This window comes from Meriones unguiculatus, chromosome 1 (assembly GCF_030254825.1).
Source record: "Meriones unguiculatus strain TT.TT164.6M chromosome 1, Bangor_MerUng_6.1, whole genome shotgun sequence".
NCBI classification, from domain to species: Eukaryota; Metazoa; Chordata; class Mammalia; order Rodentia; family Muridae; genus Meriones; species Meriones unguiculatus.
In genome coordinates, this window is record NC_083349.1 from 184,612,023 (window position 1) to 184,628,106 (window position 16,084).

The 16,084-nt window shown below is 48.9% G+C and overlaps 1 protein-coding gene across 3 annotated transcripts; it reads left to right on the forward strand.

The window, feature by feature from the left end:
* The first annotated feature begins 381 nt into the window (after window positions 1–381).
* Tmprss5 (transmembrane serine protease 5) lies at window positions 382–15,004 on the forward strand. 3 transcript variants are annotated; one of them, XM_060373393.1, is made up of 14 exons: window positions 382–535; window positions 3,297–3,399; window positions 3,707–3,805; window positions 4,256–4,378; window positions 5,104–5,151; window positions 6,263–6,398; window positions 6,597–6,710; window positions 8,982–9,025; window positions 9,697–9,859; window positions 10,573–10,751; window positions 11,917–12,019; window positions 12,444–12,586; window positions 12,875–13,027; window positions 14,414–14,992. In XM_060373393.1, exons 1-13 carry the CDS (start codon window positions 533–535, stop codon window positions 13,015–13,017), a joined length of 1,401 nt encoding a protein of 466 aa, XP_060229376.1. In that variant the 5' UTR covers window positions 382–532; the 3' UTR covers window positions 13,018–13,027; window positions 14,414–14,992. The 3 variants fall into 3 exon arrangements, with proteins under 3 accessions (XP_060229376.1, XP_060229373.1, XP_021489004.2); XM_060373390.1 differs by having other exon boundaries at window positions 383–535; window positions 11,917–12,015; XM_021633329.2 differs by lacking the exon at window positions 5,104–5,151 and having other exon boundaries at window positions 383–535; window positions 11,917–12,015; window positions 14,414–15,004.
* Window positions 15,005–16,084: the final 1,080 nt, after the last annotated feature.

A 16,084-nucleotide genomic window follows, 5' to 3' on the forward strand; every position in this document is an offset into this window, starting at 1 on the left:
AATCAGGTAACAATGATTCCTCATCGTTGTCTGTCAGCCACAACATGGTGACAGCCTGAGACTGCTGGAAAGGCAGCTTCCATAGAGCTCAGACATATTTTCCACACATGCTAATATCACTCTTAAGTGCAGCAAGAAGGGGGAATTGTGCTAGTATATACAAGGCACATTTTTTGGCACAAGGGACCTGGTTGCTAGGCAACACTAGTTTGCCCCCCACCCCCATCCTTTTTTTCTGTTTCCAGCTTTCAGTTAGCAGATAGGAGGGGCTGGGGCTGCCAGGCCCTGCCCAGACCTTGCCCCGATTCTCTTGAACAAGGGGCCTATTCAAGGGCCCTAAGCATAGTTCATTGTCTCTCCGGCCCCTGTCTATGTGTGTAGGGGCCGGAGACGGGGAGGGGCTATGTGTGAACTAGGGAGACTACATCCTCCAACCTCGCTGGCTGGGCTGTTGAATCGATCCTGACATGAGAACAGGAGCCGCGCCCTGCCCAGCAGACCTTACAGCCTTACATCAGTGCAACTGACTCATATGGTAAGACTAGGCCCATGCCATCTCTCCATCCCTGCTCACTCCCAACCCCAGAATGCTGGTATCTAGGCCTCTTCCAGCAGCTCTGGGGCAGGGATTGCATCCCAGCAGGGACTGTGGAGCTAGAGTTCTCTCCAGAGACTGCCCTTCATTTTCTTCTCTTGCTTTCCTTGCTCTATCTGATAAAACAGTTTGCACATGGCTGCACTGAGCAAAGCATTAAACTGATTCTTTCTTAGTAGAGCGAAGAGGTATCTTTCCATTGAAGGCCTGTGTCTCGGGCTACTGCATGCATTTGGGCAGGTACATTTTGAGCCAGAGCAGTTCCAGAGACCAGGTGATTTGTTGAGAGGCTGGGCTTGAAATCTAGTGCCATTATATTGAGATAAGAGAAAAGGTTGGGAGTGCCATGGGATTCATTCTATAATGGGCCCTGGCTCTCTAATTGGAGGGGTTATCTGTTCAAGAGGAACTATGCCCCCAGAGAAGAACCATACATGCCTTTGGCCACTTTCCTACTTGTTCTTTGGTTCCCCCAAGTCTGCTGTCCTTGGTGCTCATCTCTGGGCACAAGTAGAATGTATGTGTGTGTTAGGACACACACCAGGAGCTGTGTTCCTCCAGGAGAAGTATGGCTGGTCTCTGCTGGGAGGCCCAGTCCTATCTTGGCTGTGGCTGGTGTCAGGGAGGTGAGCTGGCATCTCACTCTGCAGGAAGGGGTTGGGCTGCTGCTCTCTCTGTTACCTGAGCTAGCATAGGGGCTCATTAGTAGGCTAGTGAAACTACTTTTGAAGAGTTTAGGGGACTGTACTGGGTGAGGATGACAGCTTTTCCTTAGCCTAGATGAAAATGTGAGGAAAAGCCAGTTTAGCAGACCACCAAGGCAGGACCCAAGAGCTGTTCCATTGAACACATGAAAATCACATCTAAGATAATATTGCTTTGGAATCAGTGGTTCAGTCTTTTGCCATCACTTGGGACAATTTAATGTGTCAAGAGGGAAAAGTGATCTTCAGATAGGAATCATGACAGTCTGGTGTGTGCATGTGCATATGTGCATATGTGTGCATGTTCAAGCATGTGCATGCATGTGTAGGTCATAGGACAACCCCAGGTGTCATTCTTCAGGTGCTACCAATCTTGATTTTTTCTTTTTTTTTTTTCTTTCTTTTTTCCTTTTCTCTTTTTATTTTTTGAGACAAGGTTTCTTATTGGTCTCTTACTGGTTTGGCTAGGATAGCTGGCCATCAAGTCCCAGGGATCTACCTGGGAATAAAATTATGGGCTACAAGTCCCTGGGTTTATATAGGTTTTGGGGTTAGAATTTAATCCCTTATGATTGCATGGAAGTCCTTTACTAATTGAGCTGTCTTCTCAGTCTTCTCTTTCTCCTTCTTGTTCTTCTTTTTATTGTTGTTGTTCTTTTTCAGATTTATTTATTTATGTATGTGAGCACTTTATTTGCATGTATGCCCGAATGACAGAAGAGGGCATCAGATCTCATTATAGATGTTTGTGAGCCACTGTGTGGTTGCTGGAGAATGAGGAAGAACAAGATTAGAAAAAGCCTAGAGCTAGGACATGAAGGCTTAGCTTGAGGCTGAGACTGCAAAGATTCATTGGGTACTTTAAAGATTGGACTGCTATGCTCATAACTGCATCTTAGAATGATTACTTGGGTTTTGTACCATGGAGAATAACAAACAGCAAGGCCAGATTCCTAACCCCTTCCTGTGGATTGAGCTGCCTGGCCTTTACCAACCGCAGCTAAAGGACACTGGGGTAAGGGTTTAATCATTAGGAAGTATGAGTTATCACTATTACTTTATGAATGATAAAGTTGAACTTTGGAGTGATGGTCTGCGTTATTTAAGTTCACAGGGCAGGTTGTAGGCCTAGTGACAAACTGCTCAGTGCTTGTCAATTATCCTTCATTGCTCATCATGGGCCAAGAGCCTCAGGCATCTGTGTGTGTTATCCTGGTTTTTGTTTTCTTTTTTTTTTGTTTTTTGTTTTTTGTTTTTGTTTTCTTACCACCCTGTCTTTGTTTCACCAATATCCTTTGCCTGGGCCACACAATGCCTGAAAGAAACGCGTCAGTGCAAGCTCTACTCACCCACGAGGATCCTGCCTTAGAGACTGCCCCCTCTGGACGCTTTGATCTTATTGGTGAAAAATCACCTCTTAATCTTTTGCCATTAATGCTTTAGTTGAACTCTCTGTGGTCATTTGACATGTACTATGACTTATCTTTGGGACAAGACTGAGAATTCTTTGAGCAATTCCAGTCCACGCTGATTTATTCTGAATTCCTTATGGTATCTTCTACGGTGGCTTATGTACTTGGGCCAAATACTTTTTGGGGAAAGATTGGTACGTGTGTGCGTGCGTGCGTGTGTGCGTCCCTGTCCTCTTTTTCCAAGATAGGAAGGAACACAGGTGCCTCGAGTGGGATGCTGGCAGACTCAGGTGGTGCCCTTTTGATGGCTCATGGGAGGCATGGTTAATGAAGAACATGGGTTCTGGCATGGACCCAGTCTGGATTTCAGTTTTCCCTTTACTACTGCAGTCATGTGAGAGTGAAATGAATGGGGTTAGGGGCTCCAGGAGAGCAGAAAGGGCCTGGACAGGCATCTCCAAGGTGAATACTTGAAGATAGCCTTGGGGCAGGGGTGAGATTATATACAGAAATTTGGTGGGAGCTTGGTCTTGTCTTGGCAGTCCTGGTATGGGGCTGCTGGATTTCCAACAACTATTTTTCCAGAGTCCAACACTGGATGACCACGGCCCAATGGAGACTTGGTGCACAGAAGAGGGTCCTGGACCTGGGATCTTCAGAACACAGTTGGGAGACCAGCAGGAACCCAGTAGGTTACACTGGGCCATTAGGGAGGGACAAGACTGGGTCAGCAAAAGATGATCTTCCTCCATCCCTTATACACTTCTTGGGTCACTGTGAGGATGTCGGTCACTGCATTCTTTATCCCCTACATGCTCTGCTTCCCACCTCAGGAACAAGGGGGATCTAGGTGTCTGAGATCAGAACCTGGCTCTATTCCTTTTGAGCCCGTGGGGTATGGGAAGGTGCCTGTTAGAACTGACTGATGTCTCAGGGTTGCGTAAAGCTTGCTGGCAGAAGCAGGAAGCCAAAATAGCCCTCTGCTTCCCTTGTAGTCTCTCAGCTCCAGCGCTGGTGCTGCCTGCAACGTGGCTGTGCGATCCTGGGAGCCCTGGGGCTGCTGGCTGGAGCAGGTGTTGGCTCATGGCTCCTAGGTCAGTGCTGGGCCCTTCTGTCCGGAGAAGGGAAGAGGACAGGTTGTGGGGGAGGCTTGGAGATGGAAGCAGGTGCTGAACAGGCATTGTATGTAGATGGACAAGCCCCTCCCTCATCTGTGCTGTGTAGACAGTAAGACAGGGAAGGGATTACCAATGGAATAGGAGGGATTTAAGTGTCATAGTGGGAACAGCCTGTCCCCATAGTCCTGTCACTTATGTGGATGATCCATGATTTTAGTCATTTTTCCCCCTAGAAATCGTTCCCAGTGAGAAAGACAGACAGTCCTGTGCCCCTCTTATCGATTGATGGGGTTCTGTCTTTAGGCAACATGACTGATAGAGAATCTCTAGGAGGCAGTACGGACTTGCTAGGCACCTTGAGTCTCTCTGGGGGATTTCCCTGCCCATCCTCAGCCTCTCTGTGACTCTCTCTGTGCTTCCTTGAAGTATTGTATCTATGGCCGGCCGCCTCTTCACCCATCTCAGGGACGTTGCAGGAGGAAGAGATGGCCCTGAGCTGTCCAGGAGTCAGCAGTGAGGAAGAGCTTCTCCCATCTCTTCCCAAAACAGGTGGGCCACACCCTCAAAGCTACAGGAGCCTTTCGCCCAGCTCAGGGCCCTTTACAGCTTCAGGACCAAAGGGAAGGACTAGCAGTTTGCTACCACCCATCTGCCTCTTCCTCTACTGGGATGAGGGTGGTGACAAAGTCCTCCTGGCAACATTGGTCTCAGATTTAAGATTTTTAGGCTTCCCTGAGGAGTGTCTTGATCTTTAGCTGGGAGTGTGGCTAGGAGGCCAGGCCAGTAGAAGAGATGGAATCCTGTCGTTTGGGGTTGTGTGAGCTAACGATGTGGGGGAAGAGGAGCTAGTGGCACGAAGTGGCAGTGTGTGAACAATAGGGCCACCAGGACATCTGGGAACATTACTCCATATTGTCTCCTGGCTGTCTCCACTGTCCCTTCTTCCAGGTAAGGGCTGGGGTTCACACAGTACAATGCTGTCCAAAGGCTGGGGGTTAGAAAGACTTACAGAAGTTAGATTAAACCTGGGGTTTCCTCATTTTTGCTAGATATATGGCCTTGGGTATATTATTTCTTTGAGCTTCTATTTTTTTTTCTGTATAAAACAGAAATGAAATAAACATATTTACTGCACGCAGTTATAAGTTATAATAAGAAAGCATGCAAATATGTAAAAGAAGCTTAGTTCTGAGCCTTTGTATCAGTCATTAGAGTCATCTGGCCAGCCATATCACTACAGATGGGGCAGGGGGTGTGCATTTATTTTCCCACAGTCTGGATGCTACATGTCCAGCTACAAAGAGCCAGCAGCTTGGTTCCTGGTGAGGGCTCTCTTCCTGGCTCCACACGGTATCCTTCTAACAGTGTCTCCTGTTTGCTGGGAGGTGGGGAGGAAAAGAGTGAATGAGCTGATATCTTCTATGAGGACACTGGCCCTACTGGACCAGCACCCTGTGACCGCATCTCATCTCTTTAAAGGGTCTAATGTTTCCAAGCTAGCCTCTAACTCAATATGAAGCCAAAGATGGTCCTGAATGTGGGCTCCTCCTGCTTCTATCTCCAGAGTGTAGGGATTACTGGCACATTCCGCTACACCCGGTTTATACAGCACTGGGAATCAAAGCCAGGGACTATGTGCATGCTAGGAGAGCATGCTGTAGAACAAGCCTCTTTGTTTAATTTTAATTATCTTCTTCAAGGCTCTATCTCCAAACACAGTTACACTGAGGGATTGGAGTTTCAATAGAGGAGTGTGTGTGTATGTGTGTGTGTGTGTGTGTGTGTGTGTGTGTGTGAGAGAGAGAGAGAGAGAGAGAGACAGAGAGAGAGAGAGAGCGGAGACAGAGAGAGAGAGAGAGAGAAGAAGAAGAAGAAGAAGAAAAAAACAGTTGATAAATATTAAGTGTTATTGTGGCAATATTTGAATTCAGGAGGCTTGGCTTGTGTCCTGATCCCTTGTTGATTCTATGGCCTTGGGCAAGTTGCCTTCCCTCTGTGCCTCGATACTCCCTTTGCTGAGGGAGGTAACTGCCTTCTTGTAGGGATGTTGTGGTAAAGAGTGTGACACAATACCCTGTTTATTTACTTTGTGTGGGTGCGCCCATGTGCGTGTGCATCTGCCACCGAATGAATGCGGGGGTCAGAGGACAATTTGTTGGTTCTCTGTCTCGTAGGTTGTCAGGGTTCAGCCCAGGTTGTCAAGCCTCAAGACAAGTGCCTTTATCTGCTGAGTCACCTCACTTGCTTTAGAGCACCTTGTTAAAGCACATGGTCAGAACAGAACTGAAATGCCTACAAAAAGGTGTTCTGTGTTTTTAGAACTGATCAGGCACCCAGGGGAGCAGGGAAGCTGACCTGGGGTGATCCCTGTGTCCAGCTCCTCTTGTCCCTTCCTGGCCAGGCAGGAGGAGGGTTTTCACCTGGTGGTTTTAGTATCTTTCAGAATAAAGGGCGAGGATCTCCTGCTTGAAGTGCAAGTACAGGCTCGGCCAGACTGGCTCCTGGTCTGCCATGGGGGCCTGAACCCTGCCCTGGGGATGCGCATCTGCCAGAGTCTTGGGCACCTCAGGTAACAGCCAGACTTGCAGGAGGCCTGGTTGGCTTGTGGGGGAACTGGAGTTTGGGAGGATGCCTTCAGAAGTCACCATCTTGTTCATTTGCAATGCTGCTGCATCTGCCTCGTGCTCAGTGTTGCTCTGACACCTCCAAGCCCTCTCATGCTGCACTTTGAAGCTGACTTCCTCCTGTTTTCTCTTCCTCTGCCCAGGCTTGCTCAGCACAAGGCAGTGAATCTGCATGACATTAAGCTCAACAGATCGCAGCAATTTGCTCAGCTCTCTGCTAGCCTGGGAGGCCTACTAGAGGAGGCATGGCAGTCCAGGTAGGGCTTCTGTGGGTTAGGTGAGTGGTGGGCAGTCCCCTTCAGGGATCCTGATGGTAAGGGCATAGACAGTGTAATGAGAGCAGAGAAGACTGTTTCCCAGCCAGAAGCCACAAACCCAGGCCACATGCCCTGGCATATATTATTTATTCCACACAAGAAATGCAAAGCTGGGCATGTAGCTCAGATATCATAAAGTACTTGCCTAGCACACACAAAGCCCTGGGTTCAATCCCTAGTACTGTATGAACTGTGCAGTGTTATTGCTTGAGTTTTAAGCAGGAGGCAGAGGCAGAAGGATTACTAAGGTTATCACAACTGTAAAGAGAGTTTGAGGTAAGCCTGGGATACAGGAACATATCCCAAAACAACCAAAAACCAACCAGTCATCCAACCTTTCAATTCTCCAACCAACCAACCAACCAACCAACTAAAAAGCCAAAACCAAAACCCCAAACTAAGTTCCAACTCCCCCCAAGGTTAGTAGTTACTGGAACAGGATTTAGAATGGTCATCTTATTCCCGTGTTGTTTTTATGTTGCTATGACCAAATACATGTGAAAGGCAATGTACAGGAAGAAAGACCCTTTTGCTTTACAGCCAACGATTGATTGCTTGGCTCCATGTGCTAAGAAAGAGCATCATGGTGACAGAAATAGGTACAGGAGGAGGCTATTCACCTCATGCGGACAGAAAGGGGAGGAGAAGATACATGTCTCAAGGATGTGCCTCTGGTGACCTGCTTCCTCTAGCTAGGCTTCACTGCTTAAAATTTCCAGAACTTCTGAAAGTAGTGCCATGAATTGGGGACCAGGTGCTCTACTTGTGAGCTTTTGGTGGATCATTTTGTATTCAAACCATGATTCACAGGCAGGGAAACTGAGACTCAGTAGGGTTAGACAGTCTTATCCATGGTAGTGAGACCAATAAACAGCCAATGCACACTTGGGGTCATGCTCATGACTCCAAGTCGAGGGACTCACATGGCTATGCTTTGCTTGCTTTAATTCTGGTATCTCAGGAGAAAAGTGAAAGACAGTGTCCAAAAAAGAAAGGAACTCAAAACAGAACAAGCTTCTCAGCATACCCTAGGCAGCATAAGCTGAGAGGTCTTTGCCCATCTTGGGCTCTTTCAAACTTCAGGATGGGGGCAGGTGGATGCCCTGATCTGAAGCTATCTCAGCCTACTTGCTCCTCTGTTTACTCAAGTCCCAGCTCCATCATTTTTAAAAAAAGATTTATTTATTTTGTATACAATGTTTTGTCTGTATGTACACCTGCATGCCAGAAGAGGGCACCAGATCTCGTTATAGATGGTTGTGAGCCACAATGTGGTTACTGGGAATTGAACTCTGGACCTCTAGGAAGAGCAGCCAGTACTCTTAAACTCTGAGCCATCTCTCCAACAACTTCTTTTCCACCTCTCCTCCCCCAGATTCATTCTTAGGAGTGCACTGAAGGCAGAGCAATCCAGCTGTCCTTTTCTCTCCGTGAGATTCTCAAGTCCTACAGGAGGGCAGAAAGGCTACAGGGTTAGGGAACTAGAAGCCACGTGGACCAGGGATTGAAATGTGGGAGGAAAGAGGAAGGGCAAGGCAAGGATGTTGGGTCAAAAGGGAGTTGAGGCTTATGCAAGAGGCAGGAAGAAACATGAGAACAAGACTATGACTATGCAGGCCCTAAATAAGGGCCTGGGACAGAGAAGAGATTGGGCCTGGAAGAGGCTGGGTGTGGGGCTCTATTCATTCACCCACGCCACAGCCATTCATCTACCCACTGAGCACCTGTTTGCTCAGAGCACATGGAAACAGCTGGGCTTTCTCATTTGTCAATTCTCTGTTGTAAATATGGGCCTTACCCAAATGGATCTTCCAGGATTGTGAAGGCCTTCTGTTTCCCTCTGGCTGCTGGGGCAGAATGGGCAGGCTGCTGTCCTGGGAGGGGCCTGAATGTTTGTGAAGGGTGGGAAGAAAATGGCAAAAATGGTGGTGTCTTAAGGTCATGACTACAGGATGGCCTTAAGAGCTATGGAGATAGGCTGGCTGTGCTGGTACATACCTATACAGCTGCTACCTGGGAAGTGGTGGGAAAAACATCAGGAGTGTGCAATCATCCTTGGCTACAGAGTGAGTTTGGGGCCAGCCTGGGCCACATGTCTCACGAAAGCAAAACAAAACTGTGGAGAACCCCCTGGCCACTCTCTAAACCCCTGGGTATCTGTGGCCTTTGGGTGGCACCCCTCAGCTCCTTAAGGACACTCCTGTTTTGCAGCACTAACTGTCCTTCTGGCCGAATTGTTTCTCTCAAATGCTCTGGTGAGTCATACCCTGTATCCAGGAAGTTGGTGGGAGGGAGAGAGTCTTCCAGTTCTCCTGAGTGTGGAAGAGCTGGATGGAGGGGCTCGCTCAAGTTTCTGTGGGTATGTGCCTGGAGTTGGGTTGGAGCGCCCTTGTCTACCTGCCCATCTTTCTGCTGGGCTCCTTGCTTTGCAAGGGCCAGATATAACCTGCTCAAACAGAGTCCTTTGCAGTCTCTACCTTTGCAGCCCAGCCACTGTGCTGGGCTGATGGTCTCTCTACTGCTACTCTCTCCCTTCCTTCTGAAGAGCCCCATAGCTGGCATTAATACTGGTTGCGAATATGCAAGCTCTATCAGTAGCTTCAAGAGACTAAGGGTGGGTAGTGAATGAGAGCCAAACGATAAACATTGTACCAGGCTCCTTTACCCACTTTCCCACGCATCTGTCCATCTATTTATCCGTCCCTTCTCACACCTGTCATGCCCGGACACTTTGACTTGTACAGTGTGGTGGGCATTGGAGCTCCATAGGACCCAGAGACATGGTCAGGTGTGTAGGCTGAAGTAAGCACTACCCTTATCTTCCTGGTCTCCCCCCCCCCCCATTTCTGGTCAGGAATAAGAGATGAGAGCTGTCTGCACAGACCCCTGCACTTCTTCTTTCTACCTCACCCTTTTCTGTTTGCAGAGTGTGGGGCAAGGCCTCTGGCCTCTCGAATAGTTGGCGGACAGACTGTGGCTTCCGGGCGCTGGCCATGGCAAGCGAGCGTGATGCTTGGCTCCCGGCACACGTGTGGGGGCTCGGTGCTGTCACCCCACTGGGTAGTGACTGCTGCCCACTGCATGTACAGGTAAATGTTGTGGGTGGACGGCAGGTGGGTCACAGTCACACCTTTTCTGTTTGTCTCTTGGTATGTCCTGAATAAAATGTCTGTGTCCAGCTGTCTCCAAGTAGGTGAGGGGGATGTCCTTGTTCAGTGACAAGTTCAGTTCTGCATGAATAGTAGCAATAACTGCTGTGTGTGTTTGTGTGTGTGTGTGTGTGTGTGTGTGTGTATGTATGTGCATGTAGAGGCCAAGTGATTTCTTCAATTGCTTTCCACCTTATGCTTTTGGAGATTTATTTTATTTTAAATTATGCGTCATCTGTGTCTGTGACTGTGTGTGGGTGTGTGGGCAGGCCAGCAAGCGCCCGGGATCTACCCATCTCTGCCTCCCTAGTGTTGTGTTCTAGGCATACACACCCATGCCTGGGTTTTCATGTGGGTGTTGGAGATCTGCGCTCAGCTCCTCATGCTTGCGTAGAGAAAGCACTTGTTGGCTGAACTATAGTTTTTAGTCCAGGATCTGGGCAACTGCTGCATTCCCAGTGTCTTGTCAGCTGCTGAGTGTAATATTAAGGGACAAATATTAAGGGACCACATGCTTTTGTGGTCCCAGGCGCTGACAGGTCTGTGACAGTGGCCACTAACGGTTTCCATAGAAAGTTCCCTCCACCCACCACCTTACGTGGGTCAACCTTCCCTGCCCCTTCCTCCCTGGCTCAGTGGGTTTCTATGTGCAGTTTCAGGCTGTCCCGCCTATCCAGCTGGCGGGTTCATGCAGGGCTTGTCAGCCACAGTGCTGTCCGCCATCACCAGGGAACCATGGTGGAGAAGATCATTCCCCACCCTTTATACAGCGCCCAGAACCATGACTACGACGTGGCTCTCCTGCAGCTCCGGACACCACTCAACTTCTCAGGTGAGGGTCTGGCCTTGTAATGAGCAGGCTGGGTGCAGTGGTGACCTAGGAGCAGAGACTGGTGGGAGGACGGGTGAGCTGATTCCTAAGGCTTCCTGTAGCCCTGCAAATCTTAAGCCCCTCAGTTCTTTGGGGATGGTAGGGTGCATGCATTCTCCAAAGACTGGGTTGTAATAACAGTTATACCGCTCTTTGGAGGACAGAGATTCAGGCTTTTTTTTCATGAGGCCACAGATGGCATTTGCTTTGATGTCCCAAGCAGAACTTCACTCCTTCCTCCTTCATCAATAGCTGGCCTTTAAAAATCCCTTCCCCCCTCAATATATGTAACAATTGTGTTGAAGAAAGTATAGACAGACAAGAACACTAAAGTTCAGAAAAAAGATAGACAGACCCCTCAGCCCAGGACCAGGGCTCCTCCTGCCCAAGGATGGCCCTTCCCAGACTGCAGCTGTCCCAGCAACTACCTTCTTGCATTCTCTGACACACCTTCTCAAAAAATGCATAAATCCACAGAAGCATGCACACATGCACATACTCACATCCTGTGTGCACACACTCATGAATTCACATACACAGATCTGTAATTTGAAAACAAAGCAGTATTAAAAATTTTAGGTTGCTAGCGCCTTCTGTAGAAGTTGCGGGGCTGGGGCCTGTCTTCTTGTAGTTAGGTTGGACATGGACAACATTATGAGAGGTGTGGACCAGCCCCAAACAGAGTCTTCCTCTTTGATTGCAGTTAGAAGAAAGCATGTTTATGTCATGGGATGTCAGTGTATGAATTAAAATAATGTTTGAGTCCACTCATAGAATATGTCACACAATTCTGGAAATACAGCCTCAAGAAGGCTCAGACACTCTGTAGAAAAGGACAAGAAGGTCTCCTTAGAATTTGGTATTCAGACAAATTTCCATTCTTCTTCCAGCCCCAAGGCGGGGGCAGAGCAACAAATACACTGCCCCCCTCTAGGGGATACCATACTTTCAACTCCCCCCAACCCCAAGGTGGGACATTGCTCAACCTATCTATCTGGCTAGTAAGCTTGGTGGTAGAGGCCAGGTGCCAGCACCGTTGAGAAGGAGATGGGGGAGCTCTTCACCCAGGCTCTGCAGGAGAGAAGCCCATCCTGAGCCAGGAGCAGAACTATGTGCCTCTCCACAGACACCGTGGGCGCTGTGTGCTTGCCGGCCAAGGAGCAGCACTTTCCAAGAGGGTCACAGTGCTGGGTGTCTGGCTGGGGCCACACCGACCCCAGCCACAGTGAGTGAGCTTCCAGGGTCCTCGGCATAAAGTGGGGGAGGGAGAGGCATCTTCTAAACGGCAACAGGACCCCCTCCCCTGGTTACCTGACAATGGTACTTCTTTTCCTTTCTTGGTGAGTCCTGGGTAGTTAGTCTCTCCTGCCTATGCAGAACAACCAGTAAACATTTCCCTAAGCCTGGGCCCTTTCACTCCCCTGCTCTTGGTCCCAGGAGCATCATGACCTAAGCATTCGGCATACTGTATCTTTCGCTTGGTCTCCTCATTCCCAGCTGGACATCCAGCAGACTCTTGTCCTTTAGCCCAGGTCCACAGCCCTGCCCGAGCCTCCTTCTTTAAGTCTTTGTGTCCTTAGTACCCCTGACTCTTCTCTTTCTTGATGTTCTGCCCCTGTGGTACCCTGCAGCTTTTCTCTGTGTCTCCTACAGGTCACAGCTCAGATATGCTGCAGGACACAGTGGTACCCCTGGTCAGCACCCACCTCTGCAACAGCTCATGCATGTACAGTGGGGCACTAACAAACCGCATGTTGTGTGCCGGCTACCTGGATGGAAGAGCAGATGCATGCCAGGTGTAACGGGCAGTGGAGGGAGGAGGAGGGGACCTGCTTGGTGGTGGGAGGAGGGGGCAGCTTGGTCCCTGGGTTAGTGCACATGGATTTGGAAAGCCAGCCTCTCTAGGGAGTTTATACTATGGTTTTATGGAAGGTGAGCAGGTGACATCATTCCAGTAGGGATGATGTCAAGAAGCAGTGGCCTTCCCCTCCCCTAGGAGAATTCAGTCCCCATGGTTGACTGGTGCTGCTTCATCAACAGGTCTGATTTTTGTTTCTTTGTGTCTTCATTCCTGGACTCCTCAGGGGGACAGCGGGGGACCCCTGGTGTGTCCCAGTGGCGACACGTGGCATCTTGTAGGGGTGGTCAGCTGGGGTCGTGGCTGTGCGGAGCCCAATCACCCAGGTGTCTATGCCAAAGTAGCAGAGTTCCTGGATTGGATCCATGACACTGTGCGGGTGAGTGTGGGGCAGGAGAGCAGCCCAAGTTTCTGAAGGACCTACCCCAGGACACCGGGGGACCTTCTAAAGGATGGAAATGGGGTTTGGGAATGTTTGCCAGAGAGGGAGGAGAAAGAACCGACACTTACAACACGAATTCACTGGGTGTCTAGCAATTTAAGCACCAGCTAGGAAAAGGTCTGAGTCTGTGACCTAGATCTGCCTTTTGTGGGTGGTCTTTGGCAAGTTCGTACCCTTGGTAAGCCTAAGATTTCTGGTCATAACCATCCTGGCTGTGTTTTATTCTTTTGCGGTGTTTTAAAAGAGGTAGAACTTGTGCAGAGCTTGGCTAGGCTTGGGGTGGGTAACCACAGTGTTACGGATCTATTATCTATTCCAGCATCATTCATTCCTGGCCCCTATATCAGTTACTAGCAGCTGCATTCCATACTTTACAGAGAGGGATCAGCACTGGGCACTCAAAGCCTTGCATGAATCTGTATAGAGAGAGGACTGAGTGTGACAGTGCATATTAAAGCATAGATTTGGCTGGGCACATGGCAAGGTGGGTAAGGGACTTGTCATGTAAGTGTAAGGAATTTGAACCCCCAGGACCCATGTAATGCTGGGGGGAGATGTCATAGAAGGATATCATCTGTATGTCTACTCCTATAGCAAGATGGGAGGCAAAGACAGGCTGTTGCCTGGTGTACTCGGCAGCCATCAGGAGAGTATGTCTCAGACAGGTGAGTGGTGAAGACTGGCACCTGAGGTCGTCCTCTGACTTCTACACCTGCACTCATGATTACCCTCATGCCCCAACACGCCACACAGAGTTGGAAAAAGCACAGCGTTCGTGTTAAGCAGTCTTTCACAAGCTGCGGTAATGGCTAGCATCTTTCCCCAAGGTTGGATGAGGAGCCATTGGTACACAGTGCACCCTAGAGCTTATGGGGTGTGAATCTGTATTCAAATTTTATATTAAAAAACATAGATCAGCAGATATGTGTGGGTTCATTTGACAGAAAGAAGTCTACCTTCTTAATGTGATGTGCTAATATAAACTCCCCTGAGGGGACTAGGGATGTAGCTCAGTTGAGAGAGTGCTTGCCTCGCATTCAAGAGGCCCTGGGTTTGAGCCCCATAAACATTTCATAAACGAGGCATGGTGGTACACATGTATATTCTAGACACCCAAGAGATGGAGACAGGAAGATCTGAAGTTTAATGTCATCTTTGGCTAGAGTTCCAGATCAGTCTGGGGTACATGAGATCTCGTCTCAAGGAAAAAAAAGGCACCTGGCTGACATGAGGTAGAGCCACACTGTGACTCCTTGCTGTAGGTGATGATGTTTTTTTTCAGCCTTATTACACAGCAGCCCATGTTTCTTGGCTCCATGGCAGGTCCGCTAGCTGTAGAAGAAGCAGTTGCCGTGTCTGATGCAGAACTGTGGATCTCTCATGGATCATCCCAGACCGAGGGCCAGCAGCCGGGTCACTGGGCCTCTCCCCTAAGGCTCTGCCTTTCAGTTCCTCTTTCCATCTGAGAGCCTCCACAACAGGAAAGAGGCTGGGGCTGGATTGGGGATGATGGCAAGAGGAAGGGATAAGAGCACGAAAGACATAGAAGAGGCTTCTGGGAGCATCTGGGACTTCCCCTCCGCCTTCCACACATCCTATGTGCATCTGCTAGGAAAATGCTGGAGGTGCCCTTAACCCTGATTTCTCCAGGGGCCACACTCTAGACGATGCCCTGTCTCAAGGGTTCCTGGGCAGATAAGGTTAAGGCTGGACCAGCTCAGGTAAAAAAATAAAAGTCAAGGTTCTCTTCCTGTGTACCCCACTGTTCCTGTTCTGAGCTAACTCTCATAGCCCTGAAATAGGCAGGAGTCTACAAGGTAAGAAAGATGGAGTTGGGCTAGGATGCCATTTTTCAAATGACAGTTCTGTAAATTGGTTGCAAGAGCTTTGTTATTAAATGGAGATTATATATAATCTTGGTTGAGTTCCTTCCTGTTTGTACTAGCTAATGTGACAAAACACACAACCAAAGGAACTTATTTTGGCTCAGAGACAAAAGATACAGTCCACTGTGCTGAGGAGTGTGAGGTCCTACTGTGTCAGGAGGCAAGGAGAGATGATGCTGGTGCTTTTGTCTCAGACCTCAGCCAGTGCATAGTACATTCAGGGCAGGTCCCGGTTACTCCTCTCAGGAGGCTTTCTTACAGGTGTGCCTAGAGGTGTGCCTCCTAGGCGACTTAAAATCCAGTAGGCTTGACAGTGAACATTAGCCTTCACTGTCACACGTGTTACTGGACAGAAATACAGTTTCTCTCCTATACGTGTTTCTTGAAACTTAGATACTGACCCCGACTCACGACTCTGGAATTTTGGCATGTTCTTAACTACTCAGTTGCTTAAGTTAGCTAAATATATATGTCACCATCTGCAGCAAAGAGTCCGACTGTCCAGGGGCTCTGAGGCTTTGAGTTTGGGTACCACTGAAATCAGTGCTCCTGGGAAGGCTGGCCTCCCCACAGGTTCAGCTTTTCCCCTTAACTCTTTTTTTTGGGGGGTGGGGAGAACTAAACTTTTCATCTTGGGGACATCACTTCCTGAGTTTATTCCCAGTTAGCATTTTCCCGGGGAAGCCTCTTCCCCACTTGCTGGTCTCTAGCAATTAAAATGCAATGGCTATCTTGTTTCCAAAAACCCTCAATGAATCTTTAATGGTGATTACCTAAGGAAATGCAATTAGCAATGAGCAGTAAGAAGGACTTTGTGAGTTTATCTGCATATTTGTTGAGGGTTTATCTGAACAATTCCTCGTGCTGGAGGGGTCTCTCTTCATTCTCTACACGCAGCGCACCGGAACACAAAGGCCTCAGTGTGCTCTTGGCTTCATCACCTGCAGAAAAAGGTTGTTGAGCGTCAGTTCTCACATTGCCTACGCAAAGAGAGTTCTGGTGGGTGGCAAAATGCCTCCAGCCTCCGGCCTGCACCCAGCATTTTCTACCTGGCTCCTCCCCTAAGGAGGCAGTGAGGGGGCAGAAGGTTTCCCTGGGAAGGGAGGAG